The following is a 24,660-nucleotide window of genomic DNA, read 5'->3' as shown; positions in this document are numbered from 1 at the left end:
GGTTATTGAAAATCTGTTTACCAACTCTGTTAAACAATGTTGACAGATATCAGCCAACGTTTTCGTGACTCTTTTCTTGTCTCCTTCACAGCATCTACGTCACCATTGTGTGACGTAGACCCCAAAGATTATAAACACTTTTCCTCACCCACCAATGAACCGAAAATTCTAACACACAATTCATCTGAGTTATCTGAGCTAACTGTTACAAGCTGCTATTAACACTTTCGCCAAACAAATTAACGAGACGTTTTAACAACCATTTCATTTGAGTTATTTCAACTAACAGTTCCATTTCTAGCGCAACACTCACAGTTACCTAACACGTTGTCCTAAAGATGTCAAACGATATATGCGCCTGCGACACAGCGGAATTACGATGGGAAGTTCAACATATGATCGACCAATCTCCTAATTTACATACTCTGATCCATCAAGACAACCCGCAGCTTGCTTACGCAATGCACGGGTTAACATCACATTCGGAAAGTCGTAATAAAGATTTATTCAAATTCACATTTTATGTTCACAGAATATTTCTTCCGAGGCACTCTTACAACACAGATTATTCCTGAATAACACGAATCCGCGAGATTCACTAGGTAAAAAGTTTAGCGGTTTTCATATTTTTACCTACGTTAGTACGAGGAGAGAGCATAACTGCACTCTTTACTAAGTTTTCCTATGAAAACACTGCATAATCCACCCCGTTGAACACTGATGTTACAAAGTACTATAAACACTTCTGTGTATAAAAAATACGGACTAGTTATTCCACGGGAAAACAATAGAGCGCGTTCGATGTATCAATATTATAACATGGCTCCGGGGCTTTCAGGACAAACTCCTATGGAAGCTTTTCATTCAACCAAAAATTCCGAAATTTCTGAAAGTTTCCGCAAATCCGAAAGTTGTTGAATTTCCGAAAAGCGAGCCATCCAACCGAAAATTTAGAGAGGAAGTCAAATGGAACGCAAATTCCCGGTAAGATATTTCCGAAAAGTTTGGTTTACCTCGCAAGTTTGTCCTCTTTTCAGGAAATTCGTAAAATGCTATACCATTCGTCACTGGAAATTTCCGGATATACAAACCGGATTTGACATTGAATGGAAAGCGCTCTATCTTTGGTGGTGCTTTCTGTGTATCCAAGTCTCTTTTGGGAATTGACAGACAAAGAAAACTTAACCAATCATCAACTTTGCCCTAAAAGCCTCGGAGCCATGTTAGAAAATTGATAAATCGAACATTACATAATTCCGATCAGAAAAGTAGCGCGTGGACGGGCGCGACTCTGTATTGCGTCAGAAACTTACATGAAGTTGCTAAGCAACGTCGCTGACAGCAATATGCGCGGGCATATTCATTGCTCTCGCACGTCATCCCGCAGTCGCAAGATTAAACTAAGAATTCTCCTTACTGATTGTGGTACGACTCTTCTAATAATGGTTGTGAAAATTAAGTGGTTAATCAAGACAAGAACCTCTTAATTGATACTTTTTTTTATCATGCTATGCGTTTGTAAGGAGAAATTAGACTTTAGTCAGTGAAAGCATAAAAGACGGCAAATGGAAAGTTTTCAGATAATCGCATCTCATAAAATACAAACTTTTTTACTGTCCATGTTTCGCACTTGCCAAGTCAGAAATGTAATTTTAAGCTTTGATTTCCTTGTCCAAATGTTGATGACAAAAACGCTGTCAAGTTAAATTGAATAACTCGTCGGCCATTGACTTAAATTTATGCGGGCTTCTTTTTGTTGACATTTGGTCGTAAGCAGTTCTGTTCTCCATGCACTCGACACATTAAGTGTTTACGCAAGAAGCTGTGTCTTTCATTCGATGTTTCTCACCGCTACTTAATTTGTCATTTCTTTTTCCCAGTCCTCTTGCCCACCGACCTCAAACTTGCCCGCTGATTCGTCTACGTCATCAGTCGTACTAGCTTCGCCATCCTTCGCCTCGAGCTCGGTAAGCAACGCTGTAGCTTCGGCGAGAGTGTCGGCAGCGCTGGAGGTTCGTTGAAATGTTCGGCTCGAGGAGTATTCATTGGAGGATGACGTGTGTGGTGCCCAGTAATGCTCGTTCATTTTTCTCTTGAGCCACTGAACAGCCCATTGCCAACGAGATGAGTTCTGCAGTAAGTAATCTTTCGCTTGTGGACACTTGTTTGCAAGTTGAACCAAGAATTTAATACACTGGTACGCACGGCGACTGTCAGCCGTGTTACTTGTCTTGATAACGGCTATAAAAGAAAGAAAATAAAAAAATCTAAGAGAGAATAAAAATTGAACCTCAAATTCTTTAAACGTGCGTGAACGCGAAGTGTGCCTAGACAGGATTTTTAACAATACACAAATATGGGAACCCGGATCCCAAAACGGAAGGAAAGTTATTCGTCTGAAATGTCGTATGCTAATCACGCGCGCAGTTTTAAGTACGGCGTAGCAATACTCATTCAACGCACTCAAAATTCAGGCATCTCTCTCGCCCAGAGTTTGAGCAGAGAAATAAAATTGTAAGACACTTTTTTAATGCTACGTCTGGTTCGAGCGAAAATCAAAGCCGCATTTATTATATTATTCAACGCTTGGTGTATAATAGATTATTTTATCCCAAACGTGGCACCGAGGAAGGGATACGCTCGGAACGTTCGCTATAGACTTGAGTATATTTTGGCACTGAATTATTACTATTTAGAACTTTTGAACTGTTAACTGTGCCTCGCAGCCACGGATCCGTTTGGATTACCAGTATTTAATTCATTTGCTTTCAAAACAATGGGAATTAACTTTGGATAGATTTGGCCCCCCATGACAAGTTAAAAAAAAAAGGTCAAGCGACTCCTTTGATCTTTAGCCACATATTGGTCATTGATTAAACTTGAAAACACATCAGTTAAGACAAAATCACCTAAAAGCTTATGTTCTCGGCTTTTCCCCTACGAGGGAGAATATCGATCTGTAACGGGTCTTGGAAGTTCAAGGACTACGTCGATATTGGTTTAATTAGATTCCTGTCATTAACGAGGTGATCAGATTAGAGAATAACAACTCACCTAACACTCCATCACCTTGCTCATCCGCCACACACTTTATACGCAACAACTGCAAGGGATCTTCTACCATCTGTCAGAAAAATAACAAATAAAGTTCAAGAACCAATCGCTAAATTGTAGAGCACGCCCGCTTTTAATTGGTCAATTGATTGCCCTTGGAAACCATCCATAAGCTGTAACTTATGGTAGTTTTTCAAAATCGCCATACTTCAGCCAGTCCCCAGTCCCCTAAATGATTCTCCTCTGGAATTTGGCAACATCCCTGGCAGTGGTTTCTTGAGGAATGAAGTGGAAGGTGATTTTACCATGTAAAATATTTACCTTTTGATTTACTGTCATTGTTTCAAATTTTAATCTCAGTTTACTTAAACAAGTTAACGTCGGTGTAAATGTAGCTAAAAGGAGCTTAGTTACGTTATTTTGAGTTATCTTGGCCACGTACCAAATTACCTTCAAATTGTCAAAGGAAACCTAACAGTAAAAATTTATTAAGATAGAAAAACACCAAAGAAATAACAATAAACCATAAAGGAACAAGGGTGATTAAGGACAGAGAAGATTAACACGGATTGCAAACAACGAACTTGGAAAATTTAAGTTAACTTGTCAATATACACAAACCGTGACGTAGCTACTTTAAGATTCGAGACTTGACAATAACAGAAGAGTCATTTTACCAGTAAATCAAGAAGAGCACAAAACAGATTTTTCATGTCATTTGCGGAAACAGTAGCAAGAAGCGCCTGAAAAATAGAAGCAAACAAAATGATTAACACAGACTAATAATGATATCGTTGCTTCTTATAAAAAAGCACTTTAGACTTTAGATTTCTCTTCCATCAGCAGAAGTTAAACTGGAACCCAGGTTATAACTAGTTTTAATCTCAGTTATAGCTTCAGGTTCCCTGGATCTTACGCCAAACTGCTATTTTCCTGAAATTCCTCTGATTTCCTAAACATTGAGTTACAGTTCTACCTCCAAATCTAAAGATTATTTCAAGTGTTGAAAAATATATCGTACGATATAGTGCAGCAGGCCTTTGAATCAGGCTTTTACCTGACATTTGAAAAGTGGGCATCCATAACGTGCAATAGGGTCTGCTCAAATGAACAATGCCGATAAGGTGGGAGGGGGGGGGATAAATTACATAACGAGTGACGTTTTTCAGAGTGATGACCTACTGCTACAGAGAACAGATAGCGCTATGTATATCCTGATACTTGGGCACGAAAATCTTAAGGGCTACATCAACACTAAGAAAATGTTCGAATCAAATCTCAACCATGTCTCTACAGAGCGGAGCAATAAATTGAACCCGTGAAGATTCCTTTTACCCAGGGTAGGGCAGGACTAGTAGATTAATCACTTTGATGAAGACCTAGGCAAGGATCAGTGCATAAGAGAAGTGATATAGACATACCCTTATATGCTGTAGTACTTTAATACTGAAGTGTTCGTTGCACCAACTGCAGTGGATAAACATGTTGACGATTTGTTGTGATGTGCCCATCACGTCACAAATGGCTGTGGAGACCTGAGGAATGTAACATGGACAGAGATACATAGTGTGGTAACATTAATAGGCGAAAGAAACATCCAGCTTTTTCGCCTGTTGTTTACGATTTGGTGTAATACAAGAGGCGAAAAACAACAACAAAAACAAAAAAACAGAACAAAACAAAAGAAAACAACAACAACAGCTGCAGTCGCAACTTAGATATAACATAACCTAACTTGCCTAGAAAGCTCATTATGTGCTCTAATAAAGTTCTTCCATTAATTTGAGACTAGTTGACAAACGTAAAGTGCAGCTGGGATTCATACAAACATTAAAATCTGGCAGCCACCGTCGCAATAGCTAGATCTACATCTAAGCATTCAAATACACGCACGCGTTCATAAAGCTCGTTTCTTTTGCAATTATTCGCTGTGTTGAAGTTTTTCTTTCAGATGTACTCATGGAAAACTAGCTCAACTGTTTGAAAAACAAGACATAAAGAAAGATAGAGCCGATTTGTCATAGACGTCGTTAACGCAGACCAAGGTGATTTAAGCTGACCAATCACTATAAATGTAAATAATGGAAGGGACCAATCAGAGTGCTTAGCTGTAACATGACGTCAAGCGCGGGAAAATAAAGTCACCGCAAATAACAATTGGTTTAATGAAGTGTATTATCGTTTGTCTCACGATGTAGTCACTTGAGATGTAGATCGCGACGTTTCGACTGCTTACTGCTAGTCTTCTTCAGACGATAAGGTCGACTGATTGCACGGTATCATTTATATCACAAAGGGTCGGCTGTGATTGGTGCATTTCGATCCTCCTATTGTTCCATTGTTCCGGCGAGTAGCTGTTCCCTCAGTGGTCCGCTGTTGTACCGTTCTCCTGTTGTTGTGTTTCTTGATCGTGGGTATCCATGCTTCAGGAATTTCAATTCCACTATCCCTGTTGATGTTGTTAGGGTGAAGTCTTATGTGAATAGCTTCCTTGACCCTACGTGTGTACCAGTGAGGATCTCGATCAATAAACTTGACCTCATTCCAGATAGGATAGTGGCCGGTCTCGCGGGTGTGTTCAGAAACGGCGGAGGTCTGGGTACGGGCGAGTCGTATATCCCTGTCGTGTTCTTTGATCCTCTCCTGCATAGATCTCCCTGTTTCCCCGATGTAGACTTTGCCGCACTCACAGGGAATCCTGTAGACAACACCATCTTGTTTAGCCGGGTTGACGGTGTCCTTTGGTCGCACTAAGGGTGACCGAAGTGTCGTGTCGGACTTAAAGACGGTGCGAATGCCTTGTTGTTCTAGACAGCGGCGGAGAGACGGCCTCTTGGCTGTTTGTTCTGAGTGGTCAAAAAAAACAAAACAAAACAAAACAAAACAAAAGCTGTGCTAACCTCTCTGATGTAAAAGTCACTATTAACACCAAAGATTGCATCTTCCATTTGAGGAGGCATGGAAATGAGCGAGTCAGCACGGACTGTTTCCAGGAAAGTAGGCCGCAAAGACCTGGGTTCTAATTTAAAACAAGACCAAACAAGACAAGGACGTGAGTGATAGTAATAATCACTGAAACACGAATTAAACTAAGAGATAATTTAAAAGTTTAGCTGGACTGGTGGTCTTACCGACTGTAAGTTGTGACGACACATCACAGGAGCACACAAGAGTGGCAAGTACACTGTAAAGATGAGTAAACTCCTGTGCCTGGATAGAGCTCCATCTTCGGTTAGATCCCTGATCATGAAAGAATCACCAAACATACAAAAAGTTAAATATCAGTTCAGGATTTGCAAGCTTACAAAACACGCACTCGCCTGAGTAATTGCACAGACTGTGTCGAGGAAGGCAAAGCAAGCGCGGAAGCCAATTGTCCTTAGCTGTACCTCTCGTTCTAGCGTCGCACAAGACCACTCGATATGCAGGTTAATAAATAGAGGATAATACATGGGCGCGCATAGATTTGGAATATCTTTTTGAGTGTTCAACTCGACATAGTTGAACAAGAGGTGAGATATCTACAAGCAGCCACGTATTATTTTGTTTATTATATAAACATACTGATAACGACGTTTTTGACGATTTTCCGAAGATTCCGACACTTCCCAAAAATCTCCAAAAATTGTCCGAAAGCCCACACGAACGTGTCCGAAAATTTCCCAATGAGAACAGGTGTTTGGCGCTTGTTGTTAGCCTTAACCTGCCAACCTATTCCCTAGCATACCAGTTCCCACCGTCCAGGTACCGTATACCCTAGGGTATTCGACATTGTTGTTAGGTGAACACTAAACAAGAACATCAAAAACAATTTACAACTCACGTTTTCAGCATTAGGTCCGACCAAGAAGTGCAAGAACTTAGAGAATGCTCCCTGAGCGATAAGGTGTCTGCAAGTTATTCGATTCTGCAAAAGAAGAAAGTTTAGAAGAGGTTAAGGCAGAATCTAGTTACGACACCACCCTAGAACGCCAATACAGAAGGAGCGATCACAATGACAACATATAGAGCAAAACAATTTTCCACGATGGTTAGCAGCGACGAAATGGAACAAACATACAGATTAAACGTTTGACAATTTCATGAACTAAAAAAAACAGTCTGGAATCGGATCAGGGATCAGCAAGCCCCATTTGAGCTATGGAACAGTACAAACGTCATATCTGAGTAAGCGGACAGAACCCATCATTCATCAGCACTGACAGTTCCATTAGACTGGGTTGCATTAAACTGGGTTTCCTTTCTCAAGAATCTTGACAAATAACTTGTCTGATAAATCGCTACACTCCAGAATATTTTTTTCCGGCCCAGGCTGAATATTCTTATTTATCTACCGATTTTTGGCTGAATTATTCTTGTGAATATTCTTACATTATAGTGTGTGACATTTCTGTTTTCGATTGTATTTGGTGTCTGGATGGTGTTCAAGTAATTTTCGGGCCAGCTAGTAGGCATTTAAGCATGATAGGACGCACGTAACGTCTTGCAAAAAAGTTGCTGGTATTGAACGTATGGCTACTGCTTTTTTGTTTTTGTTTGCTTGTTTTTGCCTAGATTGCCGTTTAAAGAAAAGTAGAATAGACCAATTTCGATATATTAAAATTCAGCCTAACACAATAGACCTCAGAACGAGGCTCTGGGGAATAAACACCACAAACTCTGTATTTATTCTCCAGAGCCTCGTACTGAGGTCTATTGTTTTAGGCTGAATTTTAATATATCGAAATTGGTCTATTATATACGGCTCATTTAAAAACATATAATTGTATGCCTTGGTATTTGCAAATTTTCAACACAAAATTATATTCTTTTCAAAATCTCATCTCGCAACTTTCAGCCTCGATATTCTTATAAAATATGTATTCACCACGATGTTTAAGCAATAACAATTTTCCCCGTTGAACGTAATCTTTACACACGTTATACAGAAAGTAACGTATTGTATAGAAGGTACACAGGTTGTAGGTACAGAAAGAAGAGTGTGTTTGAGAGAAAAACAGAAAACAATTGAGTTCTGTAGTTACCATAATGGCGTATCTATTCATAAGCCAGAAGTATTCCGAGCAGCTTTTATGGTTATCAACTACATCACGGCCACACATCTGTAGAAGAGCCTCTATCAACATACCAAGTTGTCCAGTTTCCTACAAAGCGAGAGAAGGTTAATTACAAGTTAATTAGCAAGATAAGTGAAAACGAATATGTGCGTTTGAATAACGAGCGTTGTTATACCTCCCAACTCAAATACGTTATCCGATTGGAGGAAAACGTGTCACGTGTCATGGGTCAAAACTCACTAACTCCTTAGGGAAACAAGAACAGAAACTTTCGACCCTCACGTGATAAGGTCGTGCACCTTAAACCCGCGGAAAATTTGTGTGCCAGCCGGCGTCAAAAAAATAGTTTTTCGCATTTTTTTTTTCTGAGTCGGAAGGTATCAAAACACTTAATGACTGGTCCCACGGGAAACAGCGAGTTTTGTTTCCCCTCGACCCTCGGAGGGGGCCGGGGGGGGGGGGGGCAGTCATTATTAAGTGTTTTTTCAACATAAACATGATTTTTCCTTTTAAAAAACAACAACAACAACAATGACAAGAACAAACAACTCGGACAAGCGGTCGTCTTTTTATACCAACAACTTTGAACAAAACCACCAGAAAATATTAATCGCGAAGTTTTGCCTGAAGAATTTCACATATTGGAACATAGAAAACGTTTCTACCACAGCTCCTCCATGGTTAATGAAGCTCTCAAACGTGAGACCAAGAATCTTGGCGAACGCAGAGCGAACTTCTTGAGAAGGACATTCCAACAGAAAAGGTCTGAAACGAAATAAAACAAGATGACATAAACTACGAGTAAGCCAGCTGAGAGAACCAACAGCTAAAATAAAGTAGAATTGTCAGTCTAAAATTTCATTACAAAGTCAGTTATGGCTTAAAAATGAAAACAAAAAGAGGAGAACTGATGCATGTGAGTAGTTTTCCCAATCTTGAAACATTTAAGAAAAGTTACACGCTTTCGCAAAGGAATAAAGTAATGATTTCAATCCTGAAATTTTCGACCTTTCACGATTTGAGATGTTATTGTCAGGACAAAATCAGTGCCTTAAGCCAGTGACTGAAAATTCTATCTCTCCAGTTATTGTCTGAAAAACGAAATTGCATTACCAACCTTGCTACACAGTAAAGGTGATGTCACAAGAGCCGATTTTTAACGCCGATTTTTAATCCATGTTACACGAGACAACTTTTAACGCAACTTTGTTGCGGCAAAGGTCTGCAACGGTATGTTACACGAGACGATTTTAACGCAACATGCAAAATTCGGGCAACAATGTTGCAGGTTTTTGTATCACTTTCAAAAACTTGCAACATGTTGCCGCAACGAAATGTTGCGTTAAAAATCACCTTTAAGGGAAGGTTCAAAAAGATGCATCAGAAGATAATAGCCTTTCAATTACTTTTAATATAAAATGATCAATTTCTTCTGAAGGTGTCAAAAAATGGCTTAGAAAGTTGATATCAAGAAGGGCTTTGGTTATTGCTTGGCAAGCGTTGCGTGACTAGTGGAACGTGTCACGTGACCAGTATGAAGTGTTATGTGACTAGTAAGCAATTAGTCCTACCTGACATAACCTTTGCCTCTTTCTCCAGCTAAGAAGTTGAGAAACCATACGCAAGCCTCGCTGTTGTGCTTTACTATGGTACCAATACAGCTGCACCATTCTTCTGTGTGGATCCTAAATATATTATATACAATCAGCGTGAAAATAAAGCTGACTGTGATTGTTTGAACATACACTACAAGACAGTAAACATAACAGCATGGTTTTTTTCTGACCTGAGTTTCTTCGTGGTCCTAAAGTAAGTGTTAAAGAGGAACTGGACCGCCAGTTGTAGACTGCAAACTGATAGCGTCGCATGCCTACCAGATGACGTGTTTCTCTGTGAAATAAAAATAGAAATGAAAGTGATAGAGCGTATTTACTCACGTGACCAGTAGCCACGCAAATTCATAGGAACAAAACAGTGTCTACGTGGCAAAAGAGTTCAACTCCCACAGGATACCAACATGGCGGCCGTTTCATTGCTTTAGGACACCAATGCGGCTGCCAAGTAACAAGTTCATTCTGAACGTCAAATCCAAAGCCAGCTTTGAGCTACTGAAGACTAGAGGATGAAGAGGCTTTGGGAAGCCACCTTCTACATAAATAACTCTCATCTATTAAACAGTTACGCCCTGAATTGTTCACCACTCGGTCCAAATACTATTGCCGATTGCAAGAGACCTTTTTACGAAAACTGAAGAAATTCTCGCGCGCTCAATGGCTAATTTTCATTGTCAATAAGCGGACAGACACATGAATTCATAATTTATGCGATGCGTCAACGAGCGAGAGCGGATAATTTTACAATTTGTTATCGTAAAAAAACAACTAGACATCAGTTTTTAATGCGTCTGTCCTGTTATTGACAATGAATTTCGTCATAACATTGTCAAAGTAGTCAGCGGATCCATTCGGCTTTCGCCTCGTGGATCCCAGCTACTTTGATCAATAACAGGAAAGACGCATGAAAAACTGACGTGAATTTATTGATTTTACAGTTGTCTGTTCAGTGACCAGGCCTTTGAATGGCAGCGAGGCTGCAGGTGACTTTGTTTTGATAAAGACCTCACTGCTTTTAATTTGTTGTGTAAATCAAGTTGTTCTAATGCTGACTAGGTCATTTACATGACAAAAGCAGAGGTCTGTATCAAAACAAGGTCACCTCCAGCCTCACTGCCATTCAAAGGCCAGGTCACCGAGCAGAGAACTGTAAAATGGTCTTATCCGTATTACATTAAATTGTAATTATTGTGTAACTTACCGCATTGCAAGACGCAAGATTGAGAATGAATTTAAAATAATCAACGTTATAAACATCCCTGTTCCGCATAAACTGAAGGTTCTCGGTGTAAACCTGGAGAGATAGAGGAAACAAAACAAATAGGAATTATGCATTATCAACAAATCTTTAAAATAACTTTTCACTTTTGTCTTTTGATGCCACGAGGGTAAAAATTGCCTTTTGTTTTGCCATAAGGCAATTCCTATAGTTCTACTAATTCAGATGCATTAACCACTAAACCTTTGTCAACATATAAATTCTCTTCACTTGTTTCCAGCGTTTCCTAAAGTAATAATTAGGAGAAATGCCTTTTTTAAAATAAATATAAAAATTCTCTTTTCCATTGGCCTACTGCTGAGCTATTTTATTCTCATGAATAACTTCTTATTAAAGTGAGGTCTTGACGGGAAAATCTCAAACCAAGACCTTGACGTATTGGCCGAGCGATAGCCAGGTCAATACGCGTTTTCCCGTAAAGATCTAAAGTTCGAGGTTAATACGTTGCTTATCATATGGCTTATTACTTTGTTTTACAGGCCTGTAATCAGCCCGCGGGCATTACGGGAGAATTATGTCTATAAGTAGCCAATCAGAGCGCGCGTTATATCGGCTACCAACGTAAGTCACATACAAATTGCACGTAATATCTAATAAAAAAGTAGTGGAAATATTCCGTTGGTAGATCATTTCACTCAACACTACAACAAAGTTCTTGGAGACTCGGCCATGAAATAGTGTTTGAAGTCTCCATCCGCTATTAAAGTGGTGAATGGATAAACCAGAGCTGTACATAAATAGATTTGTACAGTCGGAGTAGTTCAACCACATTTATTTGCTACTTCGAGTTTCACATTTCTCGCGAAACAATCAGGCAACTGCCAAAAATAAGGGATACATTCTACGACATTTTAAGATAGAGAACAATGTCTTCTCGTGAAAAGGCATGTTCGGCTTTTGATGTTTAGCTAAAAAGACATGTCACAAACTAACCACTCTTTGAATAGATGCTGGCATTTTGTCCTTAAAGATTCCTTTCCGCTCTCCTTTTTGAAGTAAAGCTGTCAGCTGACTCAAACCATCTGTCCGAGTGGGTGATGGGGGGCCTGAACTCGAGGATATCGAAGAAGAAGATGGAGAAGGTGGACAGGACCTGGAAACGAAAATTTAAGGAAAGAATGCCCAAGTCAAATAGCCAATTTTACAGTTGTCTGCTCAGTGACCTGGCCTTTGGATGGCAGCGACGCTGGAGTTGACCTTGTTTTGATACAGACCTCACTTTTGTCGTATAAAACACGTTGCTCTGATGCTAACTAGGTGCATTTACATGACAAAAGCAGTGAGGTCTGTATCAAAACAAGGTCAACTCCAGCCTCGCTGCCATCCAAAGGCCAGGTCACTGAGCAGACAACTGTAAAATGGTCTATTATCTATCTCGTGTAAGCATGAAAGAAAGACACTTGAGAAGAAAGTTAGAGCATTCGCGTGGGTTTCAAACGACACCATATGCATGGCAAAATTTACACCAATCATGTGGACATTGCCTCAAATACAAATTCTTAATTCTTCCCCCGTTCGAGAATTCACCGTTTAAGAAGTTCTACCGATATCTGTGTTATATCCTGGGTTATTTATTACTTTACGCAGATCTTCTAAACTGAGTAATAAACGTATGACAGGTGTTAAAGCTGCTACATCACGGTTTGAGCATCTTGAAAGATTGTTGTTTGTAATCCGTGTTAATCTTCTCCATCCTTAACCATCCTCGTGCCTTAATGGTTTATTATCATATCTTTGATGTTTTTCTATCCTACTAAGCAATTATTTTCAGGCTTCCTTCAATTTAAAGGTAATTTTGCACGTGCCCAAAATAACTCAAAATACCGTGACATAGCTCCTTTAAGGGCATTTATACCTTTGGCCCTCCATGACTGCATCCTGTCGTACCAGGTTTCCTCGGCCATCATTGCCAGTGTCGTACTTAAGCTTGTCAGTTGACTCGTAAAACAGCATGTAGCCATTCCAATAGCGATGACGAGTTTCCGGGTAACTGTTGACTGTAAGACGATAGTGTGTATTAAAAGTACTGCTAAAACCCCGAACCAACACAGTGAATTCTGTAGTACAATTCCTAACCTGATCAATGTGTTTCATGTTTATTTAAGGGGCAAAACTTATACCACACAAGCCAGTTTGTTGAACTTCCTTACTAGTTTTGACAGCATACGATGCGATAGTTATCATACGATAGTTGCTCAGCTGCACATAGTACATAGCCATTTCACGGTCTATTTTAAGTCCAAATTTAAAATTCACACCGAAAAACTTCCATTTTCACAATTATTCCATGAAAATGGCTTATGACTCCACTGCAAAATGGCTTCTTATGAATTGAATCATTTACCTCATATTTAATTTGTTCATGCCGTTGATTTTGATTTTGTGTAGATACTTGATACTTTTAACATTCCTCGAAGATGTTAGCTACCCTATAAATACTGCATGTGGTTACGCAATGTTTCCGAGTGGTATACCGGGTAATATACCTCTAGTTACTTGTATTTTCACGGTATTTACACGAGCCTTCAGATGAATGTGTCTACCAAGAAAATACAAGTGACAAGTGGGATGGTATACCACGAGAGAACGCTGGCTTAAATATTTTATACCATGGCACAGTAAAACCACTGGCCAACAAAAATCAAGGGAACATTCACGCAGCGCCCGATGGGAAGGTTGGGTGTAATACTGTCGAATATACAACGGCTTCCTGTATTCTGATTGGCTGTATTTTCTATGGCATGGTATAAATTCGAGTAAAAACAAGTCTTTGCATCTTTTGTATGTATGGGAGGCGCGGTGGCCTTATGGTTAGTGCGCTCATCTCCGGATCGAGCGGTCCGGGTTCGAGCCCTGGCCGGGGACATTGCGTTGTGTTCTTGGGCAAGACACTTTACTCTCGCAGTGCCTCTCTCCACCCAGGTGTATAAATGGGTACCGGCGACCTTAATGCTGGGGGTAACCCTGCGATGGACTAGCATCCCATCCAGGGGGGAGTAGAAACACGCCTAGTCGCTTCATGCTACAGAAACCGGGATAAGCTCCGGCCTGATGGGCCACTTGGCTCATATGCAGACTTAACCTATCTTTTGTCTGTATGCCAGCTCACCAGTATCATAGACGGTAGCTTTGTATGTTCCACCAAAACACTCTGCTTCTAGTGTGTCCTCGTTCATGTCAAATTCTTCTACAATAGTGTCGTTGAACTTGTACCACTTTTCTTTTGTACCATTTCTATGTGTATAAAAACAGGTATATTCCAAATGAATTTTACGTTTTTAAGTTAAAGTTAAATTAAAATGTCTTTGTTGTGCTATACAAGACTAGCCCCTGGGAAAACTGAACCTCCGTATCCAAAAACAGTGAGATTGTAGCAAAAAGATAACTGTACTGTTTCCTGTGACACCATGCACAACATCAAAACATTTTAATAGAGAAAGACTATACAAGTAAACACATGAAAGATCACAACGTGACCAGCTCTCAGTTGGCTTGATAGCTCAGTTGGTAGAGCACCGCACCGGTATCGCAGAGGTCATGGGTTCGAATCCCGTTCAAACCTGAATTTTTTTTTTTTCAGGCTTTTATTTCACAGCTGCTTAAGCTGTGTATATGACTGCCGCTGCGCTGATCAATCATGTGTTCACAGTAAGATTATGTTACAAACCTTCTGTCCTTGATGAAGGAGTAATAATGTCCCGCGTTCGCTTGTCCACTGTGGACAATGACACCTACAAGCTCATACTGAATCTCAGGAGCATTGATAGACACATTAGACTGAAGGGACGAGTTCGAGGCAGACATGTGGAGATCTGTATTACTGCCACTCTCGCTGTCTGTGTCCGGCGCCTGTAGATTGGTGGTAGACTCTCGTCTTGCCACTCCATCTGTGGTGTAGGGCTCCATGTTCAGGACCCAAGGAAACTAGAAACACAAAGAAAGGATTAACACCCAAGTTTAGGATCCAAGGAAACTAGCAATGCAAAGAAAGGGTTAATAACGGTATATACTAACAACACCCAAATTAAAACGCCAAAAGCACTAATACTGCCATTAAGGGCCTGTTTACAAGGTGAGAGGGTTGCCCTAGCAAGCGGGTTACCCTAGCACTCACACATTTCCTCTTTTTGTTCGTCCTGTTTACAAGGCAGCCACGGTTACCCGTGTAGGCGGGTTACCCTATCTGCGTGCTAGGGTTACCCTGGCAGGCGGGTTAACTTCTTCCCTTGTAAACACTCCAGGTAGTGTTATCCCGCCAACCCGGGTCAACTTTCTAATTGTTTCCAGACCCTTTGAGTGTAACCGTGCAATAAGTTGTCCCGGGTTGTAGGGTTACCCTACCTGTGAAATTTTGCTTGTAAACCCGGGCTATCTTTTGCCTTCCAGCTAGGATTAACCCGCTTGTTAGGGTAACCCTCCCCCTGTGTAAACAGGCCCTAAAAGCAGTAGTTATAGGACTAGCAGTAATCAAAGATTATGTGAGTGCGTTAGTCGTCTTCACTTTAACAGCTTGAATGATTGAATGATCCGTTGTGTGACAGCACCAGTATACCTGGACTAAAATATTTACATTTGCCTTCAAACTTCAGGCTAACCATTTTCACTTTTACTGGTAATGTTTAGGCATAAGGCGATTCGAAGTCGTGTTCGTAAACAGAATAATTGTTCTGGTTTTGTAACAAAAGCACGTCGTCTCGCATACCGACGGACCAGGCAGCGTTCGTGTCGATTTGCACGGTCCAGAGTCATAACTGTACACAGTGTAAATGCATAAACGAGCACAAAATGTCTTGTATGCTTGTGCTTTGCGATGATGCCATTTGTTTCGGGCCCCTGCTGTGGGGAGGCAAATTTCGCGTTCAAGATCCACCAGTCGCACAGTTGTCCCAAAAAATCTCACTCCAGTCTGTAATACGTCTGCGTTCTCCTTCTTGTCGAACGCCACAACTTGAGAGCTCTCAAATGGTTTATGGTACTTAGTTTGATGTTGGCAAAACAATAATAAACATAGACTGGGCCATGAATTTTGTAATCAATATAGATCACTAAGTGAAGTAAGCAATGTCCCTTTCTTTCAAACGAATACGTTTATAAAACACAGTTGTAAGTAGTCTATTGTCAGTAAGTAAGTAAAACCTTTATTTAAGTGTCTATGTATTTAAGTGTTTAAGTGTCTATGTGCCACCGTCATGACCTATGAAAATATGTAATACGATAGGTATACAAGGACCTATCAGGACATAGTAAAGCTTCATATTTACTTTGACATTACCTCAAAGTGGTCGTCAAACTTGAGTGCTCTTCCAGCCTCCCAGTCGTAACCAAACCTCTTGAGTTGAATCACAAGCACAGGAGGTAGGGTCTTGATACACATGCGCTTCACAGTAGTCCGCTGAAATGGTATTAATGAGCAATGTCTTCTTAGAAAAACAAAACCGTTCAAACTTGCTACTGATGAATTCGATGCTAAGGTGGACCCTACGATGAAACAGCATTCCATCCAGGAGGTAAAAGAATTGTTCCTAGCTGCTTCATGTTAAAAAAATCTGTCGTATGCTACGGTGGTACAGTATAAGGCACTTAAACTACAATCATGGACAAAAGCAGTTGAGACAATCGCCGAAAAAGACCTGTTTTGTTGAACGCATGAGTTTTTCAATCTCCAATTTTCACATTTCGACCCCTTCTCCCCTTTTCAATGTTGTAACCACGTGACAGTGTTCACAGAGCGCATTTCAACATTGAAAAGGGGGGAGAGGGGATTTGACTATCGACGAAAAAGATGTTTTTTGAAACTACGGAAGGACGCCGACAGAAAGCGTCTGTCTTGCTCAAATGTGTCAACACTTTTGTCCATGATTGTAGACTGCGAGCAGTCTCTCTTTCCCTCGAAATTCCCTGGGGAAGAACGCAAAACAACTAAGCGTGCGAGCCTGACTGTGAGCGTGACTTGCGAGAGGGCGAGCGCCGATGCCTCGAGCCGCTAGTAGCGCGACTTGTTTTGCGTTCTTCCCCAAAGATTTTCGAGGAAAAGGGAGACTGCTCGCAGTCTATATGCACTTTACCTGGCGCAGACCTAACTTAGTACTTATACACTATACTCACCCTCTCGTTACACTTTTCACAGAAGTATGCATTGTCTCCTTCAAGTATCTCGCCGTTAACAAACTGTTCTAGGGAGTCTTCTAATTTCAGGTTTTTCACAGTCACTTGTAAAGAGTGGAAAGCCTCTTCCCTCTCGTACCTGGCGACCAGACAAGTTGCTGAGTTACAATGTGGTCAATTGGTAAATGAGAATCATAAGCTAAATGTTCGAATGATTTATTTTACCGCACCCAAATTCATAATTGGCCGATCAGAAGCCGTCTTCTGTGCTGATATCTTGCGATATCAGGCCCCTGACCAAATGAAGCTGGATTTGTGGCCAAATTTAGGTATGGTAAATACCTTATTGCACCCTTTTGGTAGGCTTTGGCGTCTTACCATTCCTAAATTCGCAATTAGCCAATCAGAAGCCCTGTCCTGTCCTGATATCTTGCGATATCAAGTCACTGACCTGCTATAGCTGAGATACCATGCTCACTTGGCCGAATTGGAGTACGGTAAACATCTAATCGTACCTTTCTGGTACGCTTTGGCGGCGTATCAGGCTCATATGTCGACTAAGTATGGCGTCATACGGACTACGTCTCGCCAAAATACAAACCATGACTCGACCAAACTCGCCTGACATGCTGCCTAAGGGTACCAAAAAAGTACGATTATGTTCAAGTATCGGACTCGTTTGGTCTTGCATGGGTGTTTTGGCCCAACTGAGTGTCCCCAAAATATGAACCGTGGCTCGACCAAGCAAACCTGTCAAAGCGAACCAAAAAGGTACGATTTGGCATAACAACTGCTACGTATCAGGTCATCCATTCAGAACAGTGGGTTAAGGTGGAATCTAACAAAACACAACAGTTGTGGACTGCATTTGGTTTGGTATCAAAGACCAACATTTATCTGACTGTTTCGTACTCTGATCAAATTCGGTGGTTAGGGAAGGGACTAGATGTGACGGCTGTACGAGTCTTTTAAAACACTTGCAGGGTTCTAATTAAAAACGTGATTACATCCAACGAATCGTGTTGTTCAATGAGTTCGCACTATACAGGGCTTCTTCCATAAAGGGTTAAGATCTTAAACAGTGGCTGTCTCTAATATAGAGCCACGGCCTATGTTTGGTTTGTCCGAATTGTGCAAATATGCAGCTAAATGTTTGGAACCAAGCGTTTTGCGTACACGGGACTACACTATATAGGGCTTCTCCCTTGAAGAGTTATGCTCCAAACAGTAGATGTTCCTATTGATCTATCAAACATGAAAGACCATGCTTTACTACGTTTTCAAACATCGAGAACAGAGTTGCAAGTAAAACGCGTAGCGGAGTCAGTATTTTTGATGAACTCTGAGGTTCTTTCAAAAATGTAGTGAAACGCTGTCTTGAGTGTTTGATATATCTTCTCAATCGAAACTAAAACTAAGGAGAAAACGGAGTGACAAAATCGTAAAACTCTATGCTCATTAAGATCAGATATCCAAACACCGTCACGGTCTTGATTTCCTTTGTTTAAACGTGATGAATTATTAGTGAGTTTGAGAATTGCAGCTCACCTATGATTACACTCTTTACAAATCTTCTGATCAGCAAACATGCCGCAAAATGTCTTTTTAAATAACTGTTCTTGTCCTGTTTTCTGAAAAGAAAAAGAAGATACATTTGTCCTGGACAATCTCCAAGGATCACCCTGGAGCACATTGGTGATTCACTACACTTACCTTAAGAATTTCATCAAGCTGATCTGTGAGGTTACTAAAAAATTCAAAAGCATCCTGAAAGAGAAACTCAATGTGAATTTTTTTTATCGCTGATAACAAACAATGCACGGTTTTTGGAATGACCTTCTCCTTTAACACAATACATGTAACTTTTTGCTTTAACCTGAAGGGGCAAAATCACAGTATACTGAATTTGATGTATTTCTCACAAACCTCCAAGACCAGGTTATTGAAAACGTAGATAACACCATCCATAAGATAGATTTCTATCCGGTAAAAAACAGTAAATAAAACAAACTATTCTATCCACTGGATAGTGATTCATCTGGTGTATAACATCGTCCACCCTTTGAACAATTGGTTCCAGATGTGTTCTTGTAACTCTTTACCTGTTGCTCTCGAACATTCACAGGCTGGCCCCAGAGTTTGAAATATTTCCAAAATTCTTCTGGAGCGAAATACTGTAGCTTGCTTTCCATCAAATGGCCAAAGACAGACTGGATTTGTAAAAACACACTGTAGAGAAAGTTGGGTGAAATAAATAAGAGACGATCTTTAAATTGTTAAAGGGGCTCTGTCGCGTTATTTTGAGTTATTTTGGCCTTACACAACATTACTTTTAAACTGAACTAAACCTGAAAATAAAAGTCTACTAGAATGGAAAAAAACCTAAGAGATAATAATAAACCATAAAGGAACAAGGACGGTCAAGGATGGAGAAGATTGACACGGATTACAAACGACAAACTTAAAACGTTTGGCTAAACTTTTCAAGATGCGCAAATCGCGATGTCACCCCTTTAACTCAGAATACTGACTGAATATAAAAGAAACTTAACAGATATTTTCGCTTGACTTATAACGCTCTGGAAAAGTTAAGTAAAATGACCGCATATAATATAAAATGCACATGTAAAGGCAATTCAGGAGAAACACTGCACGGTAAGTTTGAAGAGTTTAAACGCAAGGATGGAAGTACAAGCTCAAGACCAGATGTCACAATGCCCATGAACAACCTTTGTTCTGCACGGTAAGTTTGAAGAGTTTAAACGCAAGGATGGAAGTACAAGCTCAAGACCAGATGTCACAATGCCCATGAACAACCTTTGGCGTTGTCTATGGTATAGCAAAGTGGGGAAACTATTCTTACTCACAATATTGTGGTTAAAACAAAATAATACCTTTCTTTCTCTTGAGAATCGTCAAATGATAGAATTGCCTACCAAAGGAAAGGAAGAAGTCACATCTAACGCACTCTTGTAGTTGAAGGGAAGTTGTAGGAGAAGCTTTCTATACAGTGTAGACATGATGACAGATGCGAATGCAGCCATAACACTACTTTACTAATATTTGCCTCGTTAGCATAAGCAATAAAGTTACTGATGGAGTTACAAAAACGTTAGGTCTGAATATTGAAAGGACACAGCACAATTAACTGTGCCAAGAAATCAAGTTTGAGCCTGATGTATTGAATACTTTTTGCGCGACGCGGGTTTAAAAACTCAAAATTTCACAAAGAATGTATGAGCTCATTAGCACTTTTGCCACCCAGAAATTTTGGAGTTTTTGAAAGCCAATTTCTCCTCGAATATTCCACCCAAAGAGCCACAAATGTCACCAATAACTAAGTTTCACAAGCTCTTTTAATGTTTGTAGTCAATTCGTGTCTAGCGTGATGCCTTCTCTGCGTAACGTGCAAGTTAATTAGGAAAAATGCAAACAATGACGTCAGCAAAGATTCTCATATTTGAAGGAGTATTTTTCCTGTGGCTGTTGCTTATGCGCAATAGAAAAATGGAAAGGATTATCCATTCAGACAAAGGTAATGATAAAGTTTGTTGATGTTAGAAACAGAAAAATTACTTTCATTTCCACTCACCTCTCTAAGTCCTGGTTGCATGTACAACTGTTGGAGAACAGAATTCATGTAGCAAGTTGCTCCAGCATTTTTCAGACCCACAAATCCACATTGTGCCCGTGGAGCTACTGGTGGCTGAAACTAAAAGAAAAAAAAAAATCCAACACATATTCAGGAACACAAAAACTCGTAGGCATAGCGAAATAAAACAGACCAGATCGTTGACGAAGAAAGACTTTTCTGGGGAAGCATTGTCAAAACAAAACACCGAGGCCCAACTAGCCTCGCTTTCATGTAACTCGTCCCGGGCGACGACCGAGTGGTCCGCCATATTTCCACAGTGTGTGTTGTTTTCATAAAATATTTCTCAAGAATAAGCGCGAATCAAAAACGTCACAACCGTGACTACATACTATCATCTAAACACACCTATCGACCAATGAGAGCGCACGTAGTATCTCACGTATTTTATAAAAGGCATTAGAATTTTATGACAACAACAAATGCTGAAATGTACCTCCCATTCTTTGAGTGTACCAGGATCTTCTACATGGTGCATACAAATCAAATGTGCTACAATGTTAAAAAGGTTTTCAGGACAGCCATCTCCCAGTTCTACCAGAAGATCATAAGCAGCCACTTGACACTCTCTACCTGCACACCTGAAATACACGATATGCTGCACATCAGGCGAGTTTGATTTACAACAATAAATACAAGCAGGCCAAAAAAGTAACCTTAGCTCTCTATGAAAATCACAAGGAGGAAGAAAGGGTAACAACTTGAAACGTACAATTGAGCCATAACATCAAAAAATCTTGTCTTTGAAAGGCACTTCGCACTATCGCATGCTATTATATCTCTCAGTTAGTACGCACGCTGTGATTGGTCAATTTAGCGGGCCGTATTCCATTGTACGGCCCGCTAAAATTTAAAGCTGTTTTTGTTGCCAAAATGTTTCGTGATTTATCACCAAGTGTTCTTAACTTTTTTAGCAACTAAACGTTTAAAACTTTCTTTCACTTCTGAAATTGTGTTAAAACCTGCTAACGACTAAAGAGTCACTTAACAATGATTTCAAATTGAGTCGTTTTGCTTCTCGAGGTGCGTCAGAAATTTGAGGCCGTTCCGCGTGAATAGAAATCGTTCCTGAGCCCGTCAGACACACAGTAGAGATACAATAAATATCTTACTAATACTAACCTCGTTTTCTCGGTCCGCACTGTAGGTTACGGATCCTCGTTTCCCCCTTCGATTTATGGCTCGCGGTCTGTAACTTACAGTACGGCCCTCGAACTCGGTCAAGAGGTATAGCTTAACAAAAATCGTGCGAACTGAACTGTCATTTGAAATTCACGGTACGCAACGCGCGCCAGCAGTGATGCTTGGTTAAGGGAACAAGAACTTTCTGAGACAGAAAACTGTACATGACTTAAACAAAATGTCACATTCCACTTACTTTGGGTGTACATCGATAACAGTTTCTTTAGATGGAGTATTGCCGTTAATAGAGATGAGCTTCGAAGCAGGGAAGAGAAAATCCTCTAACAGGTCTCTTATTAGCTTCTCTCCTGCAAGTTGAAACAGCAGGCATTCATTTAACATGGTTACTAGCCTGCATAGCAAGCGTTCCCCGTACAAAGAGCATTTCCGCATTCTGACCGCGCGTAAATTGGAGCGAGAGCAAAACCTCGACGAAGCAGGGGGTGGTGGTGCGCCACGCCACCTCCTGCTTTGTCGAGTTTTTGCTCTCGCGGCCAGAATGCGATAAAGCTCTTCGTACGAGAACGGTTGCTACGCAGGCTGCATGGCTGCACAGGAATGCAACAGTTCAATGCAGTTTCACTTACCTAAGCCTTTCTTGTCGACTCCTTCACAAGTAAAGAGAGTTTTGATTAATCTCAAATGACCAGCCAACAGGGGAAATTCGTTTTCTGTGAAATAAAAATAAAATCTGGTAAGGCCTCGTTCACACTAGCAACATAACGGCCTTCTTAAGTTGTTATGTCGCTAGTGTGAACTACGCCTAAGTAAATATTTATCGTGTGAAGTGAACAAAAAAGAGAATGCCTGGATGCTCTCTTTACAAACTGATTGACAATTTATCAAGGAAACAACGGAAATCATGACAGTGACCATTTTATTTCTTGGTTCCCTTGAGACAGTGTTTCACCACAATTCCAAATACGTTGAAGTTCGTCAAATACACTCCACTGCGCGTCGTATTTTAAACACTCTTCTCAAACTCATTAATAATTCATCATGATTAAACAAAGGAAATCATGACTGTGTCGATGTTTGAATATCTGATCTTAATTAGCATAGATTTTTACGATTTTATTTCTCCATTTTCTCCTTAGTTTTAGTTGTGATTGAGAAGATATATCAAACACTCAAGAGAGTGTTTGACCACATTTCCAAACACCTCGAAGTTCGTCAAAAATACTCCGCTACGCGTGATATTTTCAACTCTCTTCACGGTGTTTGGAAATGTGGTCAAACACGGTCTTTTGTGTTTGATATATTACATCTCGATGTTTGGAAATGCGGTAAAACACGTCTCTCATGTTTGAGATATTCCTCAAATGCGTTTATAAAACGATACAGACAACTTAGAGTCCATGGCTAAAATGTGCACTTCAGAGTTGACCAGACAGGACAGATTGATTTCTGACGAATACAGCTCCGAGCTGACAAAGAAGATCTTTCAAAATGTTATAAGCCAACACCTTACCTAAATTAGTTCCAAATTCAAAGTTCAGAAGCCATTGTATTTCACCCTCGATCATCTTGGTAGGATCAATCTTCATCAGTCTTTGTTCTGTCACTGAAATAGATTTATTAAACAGAATCAGATTTAACCTGAAGAACGATTCAATTGAATGAAATTGTAAGTCCTTCAATGACTCGCGCAAAACTCGTGCAGTGTTGTACTTACATGTACTTAACCAGTCAGACAGACTACAAAAAAACATTTCTAGTTTGTGATAAAGTTCAAGCAAGCTAAAATGTCCAACATGTTACATGCATATGGACTCTGCAACATGACAATGTTAGCAAATCAGATCATGTCAAAAATAACAAATAATAAAAAAAAAACTAGCTTTAGTGACAAACAAGTCTGAGTTAAGGGCCTCAAGTGTAAATGTCTAGTTAAGAATGCACTCATACATGGGATAATTGTTTCACCAAAGTTCACGTTAAATGCCGGTGTACGGCTAAATTGAGCTTTACACAGGCCATATTCTAACCCCGATTAGGTGGAGGTGGTTGATTAAGTGTTTTGTTATACCTCCCAACTCAAAAATAGAAAAAAAGAAAAAAACTGTGAAGAAGACTGTGAAGAAATCGTGTGCTTGACAAGACCGCAAAGTTACCCCGGTTTCAACGAGCACGACCTGATCACGTGCGAGTCGAAAGTTCAATTTGCAGTTTCCCCAGGGAGGTAGTGAGTTTTGTTCGCCCTAGGGAGGTAGTGAGTTTTGACCATCGACACGTGACACGTTCTCTTCCAATCGGAAAACGTATTTGAGTTGGGAGCTATGACAATCCAATTTAGACTACAATGAAGGAGATCTAACCTGTATTAATAATGTTAGACTGATTGACCCATGCATTCCCTAGAGTAACTATTTAAAATCAACGATAAAACGAACAATATGATTAATGCTATGTTAGGCGATTACCTGTCAAGTAGTCTAACAGTCGACAGACGAGATCAAAGAACTGGCTACAGTGACGCTGCAATCTAAACGTCAAAGAATACAATAAATTAATACTACAAGTACATGTGGTAATTTTGTTTAGATTTTAGAGCATGCCTATTTAGCTGGTTAAGTACTCAAGGAATGTACTAGTAAAGCCTTTACTCTGGTAGCTGTGGAACGAAGCGGCTTGGAGCGTTGCCACTCCCTCTGGATAGGTTTCTAGTCCAGCGCTGGTTATTCCCCAGCACTGGTTGCCCCAACAATTCACAGGTAC

General features: G+C 40.3%; 1 protein-coding gene across 2 annotated transcripts in view; it reads right to left on the bottom strand.

The window, feature by feature from the left end:
• Positions 1-487: 487 nt before the first annotated feature.
• Positions 488-24,660, bottom strand: part of LOC145467176 (ubiquitin carboxyl-terminal hydrolase 24-like) — a 52,701-nt gene continuing 28,528 nt past the window's right edge. Inside the window, exons 37-64 of one of the 2 annotated variants that reach the window (XM_081450727.1) lie at positions 24,366-24,427; positions 23,414-23,506; positions 22,530-22,613; positions 22,139-22,250; positions 21,197-21,341; positions 20,701-20,820; positions 20,003-20,040; positions 19,211-19,337; positions 18,822-18,875; positions 18,657-18,739; positions 17,109-17,247; positions 16,276-16,395; positions 14,671-14,927; positions 14,086-14,237; positions 12,859-13,000; positions 11,937-12,096; positions 10,926-11,018; positions 9,898-10,001; positions 9,683-9,796; positions 8,777-8,876; positions 8,079-8,198; positions 6,878-6,961; positions 6,186-6,294; positions 5,955-6,073; positions 4,476-4,589; positions 3,732-3,797; positions 3,055-3,124; positions 488-2,241 (exon numbers count right to left, since the gene is read on the bottom strand). In XM_081450727.1, the coding sequence (XP_081306853.1) occupies positions 1,856-2,241; positions 3,055-3,124; positions 3,732-3,797; positions 4,476-4,589; positions 5,955-6,073; positions 6,186-6,294; positions 6,878-6,961; positions 8,079-8,198; positions 8,777-8,876; positions 9,683-9,796; positions 9,898-10,001; positions 10,926-11,018; positions 11,937-12,096; positions 12,859-13,000; positions 14,086-14,237; positions 14,671-14,927; positions 16,276-16,395; positions 17,109-17,247; positions 18,657-18,739; positions 18,822-18,875; positions 19,211-19,337; positions 20,003-20,040; positions 20,701-20,820; positions 21,197-21,341; positions 22,139-22,250; positions 22,530-22,613; positions 23,414-23,506; positions 24,366-24,427 (3,367 nt within the window). In that variant the 3' untranslated portion in view covers positions 488-1,855. The remainder of the gene's footprint in view (positions 2,242-3,054; positions 3,125-3,731; positions 3,798-4,475; positions 4,590-5,954; positions 6,074-6,185; positions 6,295-6,877; positions 6,962-8,078; positions 8,199-8,776; positions 8,877-9,682; positions 9,797-9,897; positions 10,002-10,925; positions 11,019-11,936; positions 12,097-12,858; positions 13,001-14,085; positions 14,238-14,670; positions 14,928-16,275; positions 16,396-17,108; positions 17,248-18,656; positions 18,740-18,821; positions 18,876-19,210; positions 19,338-20,002; positions 20,041-20,700; positions 20,821-21,196; positions 21,342-22,138; positions 22,251-22,529; positions 22,614-23,413; positions 23,507-24,365; positions 24,428-24,660) is intronic. The other variant, XM_081450728.1, reaches the window with a different exon arrangement.

The sequence above is a fragment of the Orbicella franksi genome, chromosome 14 (assembly GCF_964199315.1).
Source record: "Orbicella franksi chromosome 14, jaOrbFran1.1, whole genome shotgun sequence".
Taxonomy (NCBI): Eukaryota; Metazoa; Cnidaria; class Anthozoa; order Scleractinia; family Merulinidae; genus Orbicella; species Orbicella franksi.
This window is presented reverse-complemented; position numbering and strand designations above follow the sequence as displayed.